Genomic DNA, 17,795 nt, shown 5'->3' with positions numbered 1-17,795 from the left:
TATGCTCTAAAGATTTAAATAGCTATAAGGGTCCATTTGGTTACCAACTCTCCATCATTGAGCTGGGGACCACCTAATATACCGCTGGTTGAAAACCACTGCCCTAAAGCAGTCATATTTGAACCGGGGACCCCCCACCCCCTTAAAAGCACTTGGAATTGCAGACATTGCATTTAGTTTGACTATTTCATATATATTGAGAGAAAAATAAAGAGATCAGCTATTTTCATTATCATTTGACAATTTGGCCAATGTTTGACCAGTTGATTACTTTTGATGCAGTAATAGTCTTTTTTCTTTAGTCTGTCTTGGGTATTTAAAAGGTCTGAAAAGTCCTTACATTTCTACACTACCTAACAAGTAAAAAACAAGCAGATATAAAAGCTCTCGCGTTGTGACGCTCTGAGCTTATGAACAGAATGGGACACCATATTGAAAGTGGTTAAAAATTAAATTAAAAGTGTAAAAAGCCAGTTGGGTTAGTGATCAATACTGTATATATTACAAATAATCTATCTTGTCACAATTAATCACAAAGACACGTACAGTAAATAATGGCAAACAACCATGTCTTCCGTTTAGAAACCCCATTTCTACTGAATGACAAAATGTAAATGAGACACAGAGTTTAGATTCATTCAGTCATGTTTACTGTCGTGTGATGAACATGACATCATATTAAAAACTCACATTCCTTCCGTTTCATACACAATGCTGATTCAGGAATCAGGACATACCTCCAAAAGTTCCCCCGCAACAAAGGCCCTTTCTCTTTATATACAAAATGCCAATATGGGCCGCCCGCCTCCTAACGATTCCAGTCAATTTCGAAAACCATTCCAAAAGGGGGAGACAAAAAAACAAAACAGAAATGGAGATCATTTCTTGGAAAGAAAGCCACCCTTTCGGAAATGTTTCGACCAACTCTGTAGCATCTGATCCCACAGGTGGCGATAGAACGTCCATTTTCTGCTTAAACCAAACCAGTAAAATAAGAGATAACAGAGGAAGTATTGGCCCCTTACATCCATACACAAATCTAAGCATATACACACTCACACACACACACACACACACACACACACACACACACACACACACACACACACACACACACACACACACACACACACACACACACACACACACACACACACACACACACACACACACACACACACACACACACACACACACACCTTGTATTTTAACTTTTTAGGTTTAGTTTTCGGGTTTTGTTTGTACATTTGCGATCCATTTGTAAGCTTGTAGATCAGCTATTTACCCAAACATTACGAACCAATGATAAGTATTAGCGAGCAGCCTTGTGACCTACATTATTATTAACTTACATTGGATCCATTGGGAACACAACATGGCTCTCTTTTTTTGTCTGAAGAGTAACAGTTTCTGGACATACAAGGTTTTCCCACGACATACATACTGTACACACCATCTGTAGTAAACATGTCACATTAAGTGCGCGCACGCACACACACACACACACACACACACACACACACACACACACACACACACACACACACACACACACTAGAGTAGAGAGAACTGTGGTGGTCTCTGGTCCTCCAGTCGGCCCCCCCTCTGTCTCTGCATGGCCCTGGAGGTCTTCTGACACTGTGTGTAGTGACTGACGACAAGCGACTGACTGTCCCGTGTTGTGCTTCCAGGATGCTTCATGTCTGCTCCTGTGTGTGTAGGGGACAGTTACCGTTAATCCATTAGAACAAGTATAAATATATAATACATAATGTTGCCGTCTCCACGTTTTAACTTCACAATCAGCAGCAGATCCGCAAGTTCGACCTCGTCAATCTGCTACTTTGGGTATAGGCTCTATATGCACAGCGGCCATACTGGAAAAGACATTGGGCCCATTCCTTATACTACTTCCTTCACAGGTGTCAATTATCCTAATTAAGTATAAAACATGAGAAACAGCAGTTACACACAATAAGTAAAATAGTGAAATCATGATTCAAATCATGATCATGATTCAAATCATGATCATGATTCAGCCCTACCTGAGTGGAGCGCCGCCGCCTACTGGAAGAGGATACTGAAGGCCATGACGACACAACAGCACGCTACCCAGGGACTCTTACGCTCACCTGCATGGATTCCAAACAAACGACAATTTATGTTTCGTTTAGGCTCAATCTGCCATCTAGTATGAAACAGCGTAATACACTAGCAGATGTTTCCCAAATCAGCGGTGCCAAATGCCAAACAGAGAAACGTGTTTACCTATTCTTGCACATTTCCAGAAAATCCCCAAAGGCCTGGAAGAGAGAGAAAGACACAAGTTACACATATACTTTATAAATACTTCATATTGAAGCATTTACTGGAATATTGTAATGTCAACCATACATCAAACAAATACAATTAAAAACAATGGTGCCTGATGGAGGGGAAAGGAACTGGTTGGAATAACGTGTTCCTTCCACGCGCGTCCAACCAGGGAAACTCCCCCCTGTCAGGTGGAAAGGAGCAACTTGGACACTCAGGCATGAAGGAAGCATGAGTTCAAGTCTGTTGCTCTCCCTTTGTCCCCCAGGGGACTAGGTTGGTGAAGGGTGTGTGGAGCCCAGGATGACATTAGACGATTGAAACAGGGCTGAAAAATGAGTTACAAAATCGTGGGATAAAAAATATATATAAAAAAAACAAAAAAAACAACGGCAAGAGAAATGTCACTCTGATTAGGATTTTATGCAATAGCCCTATTGGGGTTTTATGGAAGATGCTGTTGCTAGTTTGACCAATTAATAATTGTTTATTTTAAGATGAAATGTGTATAATTGGCAATTATACACATTTCATCTTAAAATAACGTAATAATCTATTATTACTGTAAGGTAGAATACACTCTATGGTCCTTTGAAAAACAGGTTGTGGCCAACCCTGCAGAGCTGAACCCCGGCCTGACTTCCTGGTGCTCAATGTTCCTTTTGCTCGGACAGAGCATCGTTCTGATTGGAACGATGCAGAAGATCAGATCAGATCACTTCCATCTTGATTTTTTTTTTTTTTTTAATGGTTTATCTGTTTTAGTTCTTTTGAGGATTTCTTTAGGGTTACCTGTCTTCTGATTCAAGTATTTTGATGTATTGTGAATGTCATGTCTTTTTTTATTTTCATCCCACAATTTTGGGGGGGGGGGGGGGGGGGCAGCGGACTGATCTCATGCTTCCTTCTATGCATGAGGAGTCCAAGCTTCTTTTCACCTGACAGGGGGGAGTTTCACTACGCCGGACGTAGTGTGTGGAAGGAACACGTTATTCCGACCAGTTCCTTTCCCCTCCATCAGACGCTGGCCAGGGGGAGGTAGTTTAGAGACCAGGATTCCATGAATGTCATCTCTGTTGATGACTGTGTTGTATCTCAGCTACATTGAAAATGAGGGCCTGCCCCTCAAATGTACTCCGAGCTGAAATAAAGGCTATGATGATGATGATGACTGTCATGATGATGCGCCGTGTTGTGAGCTTCAATGTACTCAGATATACGTTAAATCCAATCGATAACTACAACTGTAATGCTTCTACTTACTGCTACTGCTGCTTCCGTATTTGTTCTTCCAAGAATAACCAAAAATATTTAATGAAGACTTGTTGCTTCCCCGTTCAAAACACACTTGCCCGTCGGGCAACCTGAAAGCAAACTCCACTTGCCCGAACGTTTTATTGACTCACCCGGTCTTATTCTTGTCCAGCAGGCTGGGGGCCATGGCTCTGATGTAGGCACACGTACAGATGAGCAGCAACACCACCGTCAGCAGAGACTGGAAGTTAAAGATGGCCGACTGCAAGACAGGACCAAATGGCAACACAATCAGAACCATATGTACACAGACGGACAGATATAATATACATAGTATGATGGGTCAGTTATTGCATAAAATGGAGCCAGTGTTGGATACTAGAAATATGTTGATCAAACGCAGTTGGACGAGACGCAACAAACAATGATTGTTCTTACAGCTTTTGTGTCAAGTTGATCATTCGAGTGCGGCAACGAGTGCCAAAGACTTTTGTCTGTTGTGTCTAGGGATGGTTATCGTTTATAGGACTTTTATGAGTCCAGTACCGATTCCAGTTCTGCTTATCGATTCCGGTTCGTAACGGTTCGTTCCCTATTTCGGGTTACAAAATGGCATACAATAACTTAAATAAGAGGTCAAATGTTTGACCAAAAGCTTTGATTCTTTTAAGCCTCTAATTTAACATAATATGCATTATGAATAGACTAACATCCGCTCCTTTATTTAACAGTTGAGCCAATTCTTTTGTGGATACTAGTGAGCTGCATGTTCACTGTTCGGTTCGGTACCTGCCTGGACCCGAGGTTCGGGACCCATAGTTGTGTCTAATATCTGTGTATTATTTTGCCAATATTGTGTAGACTGATAAATGTTTAAGGTTGTGTTGTTTTGACTCTCTCTCTCTCTCTCTTGCTCTATCTATATATAAAACACCTCCATACCAACCATAACCTGTGTGAATCTCATACTTGGCAATACTAGGCTTATCACAATTATTACCTAATCACCTGACGATCAAAATATCTTTTTTGGGCTCAAAGTTATTTTGCACTTATTGTTGCAATCGTTTCCAACGGTTCCTGTCATGTGTTCGAAAACATTTGGATAAAATTAACATGAATGTTTTTCTTTTTGAAAGAATACAGTACTTCTACTCCACTTCATGTCAGAGGCACATATTGCACTATTGACTGACAGCTGTAGTTAGTTACTTTGTAGGTTTTAGATTTCCGATTGAATTCGGCCATTCAAAAACAGCAAATGTTGTGAGCTGTGATCTGTTTGTGAAGTCTGTCTCATAAGTAATCGACTCCCTCTCATTACGTGGCATTTGGCAAAAAGACACAGGTTGTTTACATGGCATTTAACTAGCCCTCCAAGCAGAACCCAAATGCTACTGAAGTTTCTGACATTTGTTCGACCCAGTGCATTGGGTCCTGTTCCACGTCGTCCATGCCACCTGATTAAAACATTTACTGGCTCATGTTTACATGTTAAAACGCCTCCCCGCGGCATGTGACGCCATTATTTTCCTTGAGTTATTCTGAATTCGGTAACTTTAAGTAGCTATACATCCCGGTGCGAATATCTCCTGTGGCGCGGAAGCCGTTAAGTATTTTTAATATATGTTTGCCCGATTTGGAAGCTTGGATTCTTCTTGTTTATTGACACCTCATTGTACCGCCTATCTGGCTAGCTAGTGGCGCTATAGCTATGACACAGCAGATCAGAGGCAGGGACGTAGCCTCACAAGCCAACCGCACACCGGGAGGCGGTACAATAAACGGTAAACAAACAAGAAGAAATAAAGCGACCAAATCGGTCAAACGGCTTCCGCGCCACAGGAGATATTCGCACCGGGATGTATAGCTACTTAAAGTTACCGAATTCAGAATAACTCAAGGAAAATAATGGCGTCACATGCCGCGGGTCCTATTTTAGAGAGAATCTCCACATCCGCATTTAGGAATTTCCATACGAAAATACACTAGCGAGCAGGGACCCAACGTAAAACTAAACAAAATATCAAAAAAGTTTTACGTAGGGTCCCGAAAGGGGCTAGCATTTAACATGAATCCACCGACCACAATGATCACATCTACAGTCAAACACACAGGCTGGGCTGTATCGATTATAGATACTCGATTCTTCGGTGTCGATCATGCGTGTTGAACTTGAAGAACAATACACACGAAAGTCAACTCATGATGAGTGCCACTTGGCATAATAGCTTCGTTAGCTGTACATGCTAGCATCATTAGCATTGGTTACCATTCGTGGTAACAAGCGGCAAACCTTTTAGCGTGTGCAATTGAAAATGCCGACGGGAATACGATAAATATATATATATATTCAAAATAAGTAGTTCATATTAATGGCAAGGTGTGTATTGACGCATAACCGATTGAATTCAGCAAAGACAACTCCTCACCATTACTGTTGCTGTTTCAGAGACAGAAGACACATCACACTTCCGCGGCTCCGCCTCCCTACGTACACATGGTCACATTACGTGGTTACGTTACTAACGTAGCGAGTGGCGTAAAGTTATATATTATGTACACATGGTTACATTACGTAGGTCACGTTACTAACGTAGCGAGTGGCGTAAAGTTATATATTATGGAAAATGTAAAGCCAGGACCAGGTATTCTGTTACTTGGAGTATTAACATTTATTGATGATGATTCTTATTGTAGGCTACAACTCTACTACACGTCACAGGCAAATGCTATTTGACTTAAGTAAGAATGACTTAAGTAAGAAATGAAATGCAGGTTTACTTTTATTGCTATGTTTTACTTACGTCCAAAATCTGAAGGTAATCAATATAACGTAACTTGACGTAACGTCTCGTAGGGTCTCACGTCACCGCGTCGTGCTCTCTTATTGGTCGAGAGGGATTGACGTTCATCTGGATTTTCCCCCCATCCACTTGCGTTCATTTCATTGAGGAAGTAGAAGTTTCTGAAAACATCATTTTATAAAGAAACATTCAAAACATTATTTATAAACAACGTGCAGAGCGCGGACACCTCCTTGCTGATTCGCCTTATGCACGTAAGTTTGATATCTTCTCTGTTATTTTGTTGCTGTTACAATAATAGTGGAATAACGATATAATATATAATAATAAATATGACAGTCTTGTATCAAGGCTAATGCATTTGCATGACTGGGAGTATAAACACTTCAGTTTATTCCCCGAAAAAGAAAAGCACAGTAGCCTACATTCACTGTCTTTAGTGTGTGTCTAAATACTTCCTTAATGTAAACGAAGTCCACACCCACAACACCAGAGGGAGTGCAACAAACCATGTACAACCCAGATTCGGCACAAACAAGGGACTAAATTATTTTCGCTCCTATGTCACCAAAATGTGGAACGCCCTACCAACAGTCATTAAGACATGTGAATCCCTTGACTCCTTCAAAACCGCTCTCAAAGGGCACCTACGGATGGCTGCATTTCGAAACTGGCCTCTGTAAAATCTGAATCCCCCCCACCCCCCCCCCCATTTTCCCTCACTGTATATTGTATCTTTTCCCTTTTTTGCTTCCCATATGATGAATTCCTGTTCTGTTCTTTACCTACAGAGAAATGTCTATTTGTATGTCTCTAAATGTTTGTATGTCTTTAAATGTTTTGATGAATTGAACAATGTGGACCCTGTTGTAAACAAGTGTAATGCTTAATTGGGTCGTCCACTCACAGTTGACAGTCTTTGTATTGAGTTTGTGCTTACAATGTACTGTAAATTCTACAAACTGTTAATAAATATTTCAATCAATCAATCAATGTGATTGATTGATTGATTCTTTATTGCAGACTCAGGGGAATCCATATCACAGTACAGAACAGCAACACAATAGATAAAAAGAATAATAATATAGAAGAAATATATAAATAAAAAGAGTTCCACCATATTCAGTTTCGAACATACAGACAAGTTCGCCAATGGTTCCACAGTCTGGAGGAGAATTAGCCCCTCTCGGAACCCTCCATAAAGCTTTTCTGAAATTTTGATGAGTTTTATGTAGGGTCCCTGCTCATAACTATATTTTCGTATGGGAATTCTGGAACGCGGACATAAATATTCTCTCTAAGATCGTATCTGCGGCGTTTGACGGCCTTTTTTTCTTTGAGTTATTCTGAATTCGTGAACTTTAAAGGTGCAGTGAAATGAAAAAGACGTTTTTCACACTTTTAGACCATATCCGTGGTCATTATATGGGCATACCTAACAATGGATGCCAAAAAAGTGTGAAAATTCTCATTTCTGTGTGTTTTTATATCAAAGGTCCATAAAAACGATTGCATTATTTATTTATTAAAACGAAAACGTGCTGCGTGATGACGTGTAGAGATACACATCGATAAAAGCCAATAACAATGAAGCTCACCCATTTCATTTCCCATATTTGCGCGTCCATCCAGCACAGCTGCTACTGATTACAGAAATCCTCCGTTTTTATTACCATTTAAGATAACATCCAGACAGTGTATTACTCGGTTTCAACTTAATCATCACGCTAAAATATGTATCCGAAAACATTATAGGGTAGAAATAAGCCACATAACAGTAAACTGGTACAGCTGGCCGACCATCTGATTTATAAACAAACACATACCACGCTGTTGCTCATAGCATAGCTAACGTCCCTAGCTACCGTCCCATCGCCTGAAGGGATGCGACGCTCTGATTGGTTCAGAAACTTCACACCGGTGTTTCATGTGGAAACACCATTTTCATGTTGTTCATCATTTCCGTTTCACTGCGCCTTTAAGTACCTATACATTCCGCTGCGAATATCTCCTGTGGCGCGGAAGCCGTTAAGTATTTTTAATCTTTGTTTGACCGATTTGGTCGCTTTATTTCTTCTTGTTTGTTTACCGTTTATTGTACCGCCTCCCGGTGTGCGGTTGGCTTGTGCCGGCTACGTCCCTGCCTCTGATCTGCTCTGTCATAGCTATAGCGCCACTAGCTAGCCAGATAGGTGGTACAATGAGGTGTCAATAAACAAGGAAGGAAGAGAAGAATCAAAGCGACCAAATCGGTCCGCACCACAGGAGATAATCGCAGCGGCATGTATGGGTACTTATACTTCACATATTCAGAAACCCTCACACGAAAACATGTCGTCAAAGAGCGCAGACAGGCCATAAACACGTTCTTTATGTTTTATGTATGTCTGCGTACCAGGTGGCATGGTACTGCTGGAACAGGACCCAATGGTCTGTGTCGTCAAAAAGTCAGAAACTTCAGTACCATTGGGTTCTGCTTGGAGGGCTAGAGGAGAATCTGACAGAGCTACGTATCGTGTTAGTGATGACATTAATTATGTCATTTACTGACTCAGATACCCTACACATGAAGTGTGCGTGTGTGTGTGTGTGTGTGTGTGTGTGCGTGTGTGTGCGTGTCAGTGTGTGGCTATAGGCACATCTTCGCGCACAGCCGCGTCAGACGCCCTTCTTCTTCGTGGGGTTTTTAGACAGCATGGTGGATGGAAAAGAACCTCCACCACCGCGGCTGACTGACGCGGAGGAGAGCGTTTCCGGGAATCTGTCCCCAGTTCCAATAGGATTATTTTTGGCGAGGCCATGGCCTTGAAAAGTTCGCATCACGTCAGTCAGCCGCGGAGGTGGAGCTTCTTTTCCATCCACCAGCTGTCTAAAAGCACGAAGAAGAAGGGCGTCAGGGTTCTTCTGACGCGGCTGTGCGCGAAGGTCTGCCTGCGCTGTGTGTGTGTAGCCCATTCTGAATGGGAACCCATTTTGGTGTTAGCATCATGTTATGCTTTAGCTATTGAAAAATAGCAGATCTATAAGCTCATAGCGCGCGCTACGAGCTTGTAGGTCTGCTATTTTTGAAAAATCAAAGAATGACGGACATTTTTTTTTTTTTTTTTCACTTAATTTTTATTGAAGGAAAAAACATACACAACTGACAAGACAATACGGAAAGAAAAAAGACAAAAAGTAAACGAAAAAAAGGCTGCATTTCTCATATTACAAAAAACTTTCAATGAAATCCAATTGCAATATCGCTAGGCTGAGAGAAGAAATTCCACTTTTCCCACTTTTTATAGAATTTATCCTCTTGTAGTCTAAGTATGAATGTTAGTTTTTCCATAGAATACAGTTCCTCAATAATGTCCATCCATTGAACTTTCGTTGGTGGGTCCTGCTGGCACCAGCGTCGTGTGATTGCTTTTTTACTTGCTGCTAAGAGGATCTTGATTAAATATTTATCATGTGTTAGAAACTCTTCAGGGATATTTCCCAACAGTAGAAAAGAAACAGACAGAGGTATCTCAAAACACAGAATGGTCTCCAAGGTGGAATGAATGTCCTGCCAGTATTTCTGAATTTTAGGACAAGACCAGAAAATATGAGCGTGGCCCGCTCCCTTGTGGCCACACTGTCTCCAGCAAGGCTGATCTGTTTTCAGTTGTCTCGATTTAATTTTGGGGGTAATAAAAAATCTCATTAGGTTCTTCCAACAGAATTCTCTCCACATTCTTGAATTGGTGGATGTAATTTGTGTATTGCACATGTTTGCCCATTCTTCTGATGTGATGGTAATCTCCAACTCTTTTTCCCAATTAGTTTTAATGTACTCTGTGGAGTTGACCCTAGCTGAAACCAGGGCATTATAAATACTGGATACTACTCTTTTGGACTCATGCTTATATGCCTGAATAAAAACCTGTATGAGATCGTTTGAGGCCACCGGCTCGGCTGCTTTCACCTCCCCCATGAAGTACTCTCGTATTTGGAGGTATCTAAAAAAGTCCTTGTTATCAATATCTATGCACATACACATATCTTTCAATTGTTCAAAGTTCAATAACACATTGCCTTTCATGGCAGTACTGAAAGAGGAAAAACCATACCGAGCCCATCGCCTGAAAGTTTGATCATACACACCAGGCTTAAAATCTGGATCGTAAGCGGGCCACCTCAACACCCTGATTGTCCTCTCCATTTTGAACTGTTTCACGACTTTGAACCAAGTATTTAAAGTAAATATTGTGAATGGGTCTAAAATGTCATAGTATGACTTAGCCTGGTCTTTGTTCCCAATTAAAGACTGAATAGGGATGTTGATTGATTTAATTTCCAAAGCTTTCCATTTTGCCTCGCATTTATCATCACACCAACATATTAAAGGTCTTAATTGTGACGCATAATAGTAATCCCTCAAATTTGGAAGGGATAGTCCCCCTCTTTCTTTAGGGAGTTGTAAAGTTTGGAATCTGATTCTCGGTTTTTTTCCGTTCCAGATAAATCTAGATATCATTTTGTCCCATTCACAAAACTGTTTGGCAGGCACCTCCACTGGTAGAGACTGAAAGAAATATAATATCCTAGGTATAACATTCATCTTGACTGCTTCTATTCTAGAACTTAAGTCCAAGGGTGACAGAGACCATCTCTCAATATCTTTTTTAATTTGTGTGATTATGGGTTGATAATTTGCTTCATAGAGTTTAGATAGGTCCTTAGTCAACCTTATTCCCAGATATTTAATTGATTTAGAGTTCCAATTGAAAGGGTAAAGCTCTTTTGTTTCCTTTGAGGGCTTATAATTATAAGAGAGTATCTGAGTTTTATCCACATTGAGTTCATAGCCTGAGAACCGACCATACATTTCCAAGGAGCTCATTAATTTGGGGAGGCATCTATCCGGATTTTTTAAATAAATTAACAAATCATCTGCATATAAAGCCAGCTTCTGCTCCTCATCATTTATAGGGATTCCTTGTATTTGAGGGTCTTCTCTGATTGCCTGGGCCAGGGGTTCTATAAAAATGGCGAACAGTCCTGGACTGCAGACGCAGCCTTGACGGACGCCACATGACAGAGTGAATTGGTTCGATAGGTGTCCATTTATTTTAACTCTTGCTGTGGGTTTTGTGTACAAAGTTTTGAAACACTTAATTGATTCTTCAGTAAAGCCAAAATTTTTAAGTATCAGGAACAGGAAGTCCCACGAAACAGTGTCGTATGCTTTAAAAGCATCGAGGCTTACTAAAATAGAGCTTATTTTATGTTGTTTTATGTGGTTCATGACATGTAAAGTCCGCCTTATATTGTCTTGTGTTTGGCGGCCACGTATGAAGCCAGTCTGGCAAGTTTCGATGATCTCGGACAAAAAGGTGTTCATGCGTTGGGCCATGATTGAGGCATATAATTTATAATCAACATTCAGAATAGATATTGGCCTATATGAGCCACATAGGGCCTTATCTTTGCCCTCCTTAGGAATCACTGTTATAATTGCTTCGCTCCATGAGGGAGGGATTATTCCCTCCTTAAGAGTAAAATTAAAAGATGTCAGGAGTAAAGGCAAGATCTCAATCCGAAAGGTTTTAAACCATTCTGCTGGTAGGCCATCACTGCCTGGAGATTTATTTGTTTTGAGATTAGAAATTGCCTTATCTATTTCCTCTATTGTTATTTTGGCAGTCATGATTTTGTTTTCGCCTTCTCCAATACAGGGGAGGTCTAAGGAATCCAGGAAAGATGTTGCTGCTTCCTTATTCACTTGAAATGGTTGCATATACAGATTTTTATAATATGTCTCAAAGGCTCCCTCGATATCATCCAGATTACTATAAGTTTCTCCTGTTTGAGGATCTTTAATTTTATGGATTGCGTTATGAGTCTGTTGTTTACGTAGCCGCCTGGCCAATATTTTCGTAGCCTTTGGGCCTGATTCGTAAAAAGTTTGTTTAATAAATCTGCATTTTTTCTCATAGTCATTCTTATAGACATCGTCAATTTCCTTTCTAATACCCTTAATCTGATGTAGTAACTGATTATCTTGCTTGTCCTTATGTTGTTGTTCCAATTGTTTTAATTTTGTGGTTAATTGTTGATGTTTGTAATCCTTTGCCTTCTTCAAAGTTGAAGCAATGGCAATCATCTTTCCTCTAAGTACTGCTTTAGCAGCATCCCATAGCATCACTGGATTCACCTCACCATTATCATTGTCCTGTATATAAGTTTTAATATCGGATTTGATGCTCTCCGTGAGTAATTTGTTATTTAGAATACCTGTATTGAGTCTCCATAGCGTATTTCTTGGTCTGCTGTCCAGATGTAAAGTCAAATAAACAGCAGCATGGTCAGATATATCAGTTGAACCCAATGAGCAATCTCTTATTCTATGTCTGTCACCCTTGAACATGAAAATATAGTCAATTCTCCTGTGTACAGAATGAGGCACTGAAAAGTGTGTGTAGTCTCTCTCGGACGGATGGAATTCTCGCCACACATCAAACATACCTGATTCCTCCAGTAGAGCATTTATTGTTCTTGTTTGTGGAGATGTTGTTACCGTTTTATTTGTTGTGTCCAATTTACTAAGTATATTATTTGCATCTGTTGCACAAATCAATATTCCTTCTGACTCTGTTATTATCAAATCGAAAATATGTTTAAAAAAAAACTTATTACTCCCTGGAGGGGCATAGATATTCAGTAAAGTTACTACACAGCCCTCAAGTTTACATTTCACCATGACATATCGTCCTTCTTTGTCATTATATTCTTTAATAATTTCTACATTTAAAGAGTTTGGGATTAATACAGCCACACCACGCCTATTTTCCGATTTAAAAGAGCTGTAGAAAGTATTTCTAAACCCAAACTTTTTCAGTTTCTCATGTTCCGTCCGAGAGAGATGTGTTTCCTGTAAAAAATATTATTTGTGCCTTTTCACGTTTCATCTTACTGATGACTTTGCTCCGTTTAACTGGATTATTCAGCCCGTTTACATTGAGGGATATCACCTTAAAATTTCTATTAGCCATTGTACATTGTTTTCACAGTAATAATGATGTATACAGCCCACAAAAAACACATAAAAGCAACAAAAAAACCATATAGAAAAACACATAAAACACGACGCGCCAGGTGGCTTCCAAGAAAGGAAAAAAGCTCTTGCCACCTCATGTTGTATCCCGATGGGAGGGTGGGGGGGAAAAAAACTACACTCAAAGTGAAGGCCCCCGCTGTATGTGGAAAAAGAACTAAGCTAAAATCCACACAAGCTGTGTCCACTATGACATGCCTGCTCAAAACTCCTTCGGTATATATATGATCTACAGGAGTCAGTTTAAATCTGACGAGAAAAATAATGATTATATATACGGGAAAAAAGGCCACGGAAAAAATTATAAAAAATAAAATGACCAAATCCAATGATCCAGATATGAGACGATATACTATGCCTAGAGAATCCTTTGCATTCCAGCACTTAACTCCAATTATTGGTCACTCATTTCACGAGTGGACAGAAACAGAATATATAGGCTAAAAGAAAAAAAGTTCTGACCGAGTTCAGACAAGACTGTTCCGTAAATGTCTCTATGCTCCAGCCTTTACTCAGACTAAGCCCGCTCGCCTAGACCCACAAAACAAAAGAAAAAGCCTATAATCAAAAACATAGGCTTAGCAGGAGGGAGGGTGAGATAGCCAAACATCTTCTCGATGTTTAAATTATGTTAGTTTCCTTCTATACTCCCCTCCTCAACGATAACCTAAACCTGCCTCGTCTCAACAGCTTATTCAACGGTGCGTTAATCAAATGGTTTATCATCCGCCGCGCGTGCAAGCCACGCGTAATTGAAAACAATTAGGTGTGGTAAGAAAAAAAAAAGGGAGAAAACCGTAAAGAAAAGAAAAAAGCCTATATACATACAGTACTCGTATATATACACATACAATACACCCGCATGATTGCATATACATAACCAGGCCATACATACGAATATATATAGCCCAAATATATACATACACTAAATAAAAAGCCAAATCTTACGTCAACCTCTGTCAGCAATGGAAAATATAACCAATAAACTAAACCACTCAGTAAAACCTCTATGAAAATATTAAAGAAAAGAGACTCAGCCCAAGGTCCCTCCTAGAAAGTAAGGAAAAATAAAAAAACAAAAGACTCAGCAACCACATGGGAAATCTATGCTAAAATACCCTAAGTGCGCTCTGGATTCATTCGGTACTTATCTTTCTTCTCTTATTTAGTTTGGCCGGATTGGCCCCACTGCAAAGCTTTAAGTTTTTCTTTTGCTCGTTGAACTGCTTCGTTGCGGCCCGGCTTCCCCCCAGTGCGTTGCCACGGCATTCTCCGCTGTAGGCGAGCTGTCATCTCCTCTGCGGGGGAGCTGGCCACTGGTTGTCTCGGTTCCTCCACGGCGATTCCTCTCTTCACGAGCTCCTCCGTGGCTTCTTTTGCGCTGCCGTATGTGCGTTTGCCTTCGACCCATTTGATGCAAATCATGGCGCCCGGTGATTGGAACTTTATTCCCTTTTTCAGCAAAGCCGCTTTGATTCCGCGATATTCACGTCTCTTCTGCATCACCGCATTCGGGTAGTCATGGTCAAAATTAAGGCGTTTATCTGCGACTTCAATCTTCGTTTGCCATGCTTTCCTGAGGATCATCTCCTTGGTACTGAACTGAAGAAAGTTTATCACGATGGATCTCGGTGGGAACTCTGGACCTCGCTTTTGGGCTAGGGATCTGTGAGCCCTCTGAATCTGTAGGTCGGTGTCTGGTGGGAGGGAGAGTTCTGAAATCAGCAACTTGCCAATAAACTCCTGGACAGTACTGTCTTTTTCACTGTCCTCTACTACGTTATAGACACGCATGTTGTTCCTCCTTGATCTTCCTTCTAATTCAACCAGGGATTCTTGCAGAACTCGCTGTTGTTCCAGAGACCAGAGCAGAGCTTCTTTTACTTCGCCGTTCCACCTTTCCGTCTCTTCGATGCGGGCCTCTGCCTCGGCGACTCTTGCGTCTTGCTTCTGGGCTTCTTTCGCGGTGTCCTCAAATCTCTTCGTTACATCTTGTCTGAGGTCTTTAAGGTCTGCCATCAGTTCTTTTTTTAAATCTTCTTTAAAAGAGGTTAGCTCACTGGTCAAGTCCTTTTTAAAGTCTCTTATTTCTTTGGTGATGTTTTCGAGGGCCTTCTGGAGTAAGTCACCTGTTGCTCCCTCGTTGCCAGCAGCGTGTCCTGCTTCGTCCATTTCGTTGAATTCGGTGGTTTTTTCCCGTATATTTTTCACTGTATGACTCCTTGTTTGTCTCCTCTCGTTCATTCAAAAAAAAAATTGTAATTAAAACATTTAAATTCGATTTAGAGAGATTTATGCATTTTACCGGAGAGAGCTGAAAAGTCAAGCGGCCATGTGTTTAGCCACTCCTACCGGAAGTCGACGGACATTTTTTTAATCTGATCTCAGGTCAGAATGGGTTTATTAAAACCAGTGTGTGTCCAGTGGAAACCTCGTATGAATCTGATCTCAGGTCAGAATGGGGTAAATGACGATACAGTGGGTGAGCTCGTGAGCTGTAGGAGACTCTCCCCCCAGTGATTTGTAACTTGAAAGTTGCTTCTGCACTGCCACTGATACGATTCAAAAACAGCATCTCATGCAACACGGGAGGACAGCAAAAACAAGATGCTTCTAGAAACATGTTCATGTCAAGGACCCCCACATTGAGGTGTACTGTCTGTAGCCAAGTGGCTACAGACCTCCATCTTAATTCTGAATAAAACTTGTACCAGGGACGCCCATTGGTATTAGAGAGGCATTATGCATACGTTTTCAAAATTATTTATATATAGATCATCTCCAGATCTATATAGAAGCTAATCTAACAGAAGCTATTAAACAATACAGAGTATCATGGAACGCAAAGTATTGTGTAACATCCTCTGCCTTGGTTATGGCCGGGTAATATTTGTGGCTTTGGGGAAAGCACTTCATATTTTGAATTGGTACTTTGGTAGGCCTACATTTATTTAGATGTAGGCTACAGTTTATAAAAACGCAAACTACCGGAATGTTTCCCTTTTCTCCTCTCCAAATTATTATCTATTTTTCCCGTTCGCACTCAATCCTTTGTATTTTTCAGAAAAGGTTGGAAGCATCCAACTAGAGCAATGTTTCTCAAATGTATTAATTCATGTCAAGGTACGCTATAACGCTGAGACTTTACAAATGGATTTTACATGGCAGTGGTGTTTTTGGTGGGGGTCCCCATGTGATTTGCTTAATGCAATATTGTTTGTAAACAAATGTAACATACGGTATAAGTTGTGTATACAGGCCAGGGTATGTCCACATTTCTAAAAAGTGACACAATTTAAAGACTTAAGACCATTTTAATACCTCTAAAAGTTCATTCCTGTGTCAAAAGTAATCAACAAACTATACTTCACAAAATTGGCCAAAATGACAACTATTACAAAAGAAACATGTTTTGAAATAGCTGATCTACAGTACAACATCATTTTCACAATATGTTTCTGTGGAACAAAAATGTGTGCCTCAACTCCGGCAATTCCAAGTGCTTGTCAGGGTCCCCAGTTCCAATAGGATTATTTTTGGCGAGGCCATGGCCTTGAAAAGTTTGAGAACCAGAACCACTGGATTACGGGTCCATTTGGTGTTGAACAGAGATCGTGTTGTGATGGGATAATAACATGTTGAATGGGAAGATAGGATGAAGGCACTACGTCCTCCCGGTGAGGATGTAGCGCAGCTGGGTTGCAACTTGCAAGTGGTTAAGAAATGTGGCATTTGATTGGTTGGTTGGTTGATTGATTGATTGATTGATTGAATACTAATTACCAGTTGGCAGAAAGTACAGTGGTGCGATTATACAATGATTACGGAGGCTACGACAAAATGCCCTGAGGGCTTGTTTCCGTTGTGACCCTGTGTATTCAATTCATCAACACATTTAATAACATGCGTCATACGAGAAATCATCAACACTTGGATCAATGAAGTATGTGTAGCCTACAGAAAACATTTCTGGTGTCAAGCTTAGAAGACTTGTCTAGGATACTAAAACGAGTTGCAAATTGTACTCTGGACGAGTCACCATTTTTGATGGCTGTTGGTTCACATTTTGGTGGCATAACAGTAGAATTAATTTATCCCCATGTTTGTGCCTTATCTGGGTTGAACGAGATCAGTGGAGCTCCCTCTGGTTTTGTGTGTGTGTGTGTGTGTGTGTGTGTGTGTGTGTGTGTGTGTGTGTGTGTGTGTGTGTGTGTGTGTGTGTGTGTGTGTGTGTGTGTGTGTGTGTGTGTGTGTGTGTGTGTGTGTGTGTGTGTGTGTGTGTGTGTGTGTGTGTGTGTGTGTGTGTGTGTGTGTGTGTGTGTGTGTGTGTGTCATGTTTT

The 17,795-nt window shown here is 40.7% G+C and overlaps 2 protein-coding genes across 2 annotated transcripts in view; one reads left to right on the top strand and one right to left on the bottom strand.

Annotated features, from left to right (window-relative positions):
- Positions 1 to 627: 627 nt before the first annotated feature.
- Positions 628 to 6,051, bottom strand: LOC310871634 (protein kish-A). Its single transcript, XM_083783253.1, has 5 exons — positions 6,000 to 6,051; positions 3,720 to 3,829; positions 2,269 to 2,303; positions 2,046 to 2,132; positions 628 to 1,709 (listed from the first exon to the last, which is right to left on the bottom strand). The coding sequence occupies exons 1-4, from the start codon at positions 6,000 to 6,002 to the stop codon at positions 2,065 to 2,067; spliced, it is 216 nt and encodes a 71-aa protein (XP_083639379.1). The 5' UTR covers positions 6,003 to 6,051; the 3' UTR covers positions 628 to 1,709; positions 2,046 to 2,064.
- Positions 6,052 to 6,512: 461 nt separating this feature from the next.
- The window catches only part of LOC310871794 (DNA repair protein XRCC4-like), a gene marked incomplete at its 3' end in the record, with an annotated part of 80,816 nt that continues 69,533 nt past the window's right edge, over positions 6,513 to 17,795 (top strand). Inside the window, exon 1 of the mRNA XM_083783429.1 lies at positions 6,513 to 6,628. The remainder of the gene's footprint in view (positions 6,629 to 17,795) is intronic.

Source organism: Protomyctophum parallelum (assembly GCF_964188405.1).
Source record: "Protomyctophum parallelum genome assembly, chromosome: 15".
In the NCBI taxonomy this organism is placed as follows: domain Eukaryota; kingdom Metazoa; phylum Chordata; class Actinopteri; order Myctophiformes; family Myctophidae; genus Protomyctophum; species Protomyctophum parallelum.
This window is presented reverse-complemented; position numbering and strand designations above follow the sequence as displayed.

Excerpts from the sequence above, each read along its gene's own strand:
- LOC310871634 (XM_083783253.1), bottom strand. Across the intron at positions 2,304-3,719 it reads CTGGACAAGAATAAGACCGG|GCCTTTGGGGATTTTCTGGA; the intron begins GTGAGTCAATAA and ends TCTCTCTTCCAG. Across the intron at positions 2,133-2,268 it reads CTGGAAATGTGCAAGAATAG|GTGAGCGTAAGAGTCCCTGG; the intron begins GTAAACACGTTT and ends GAATCCATGCAG.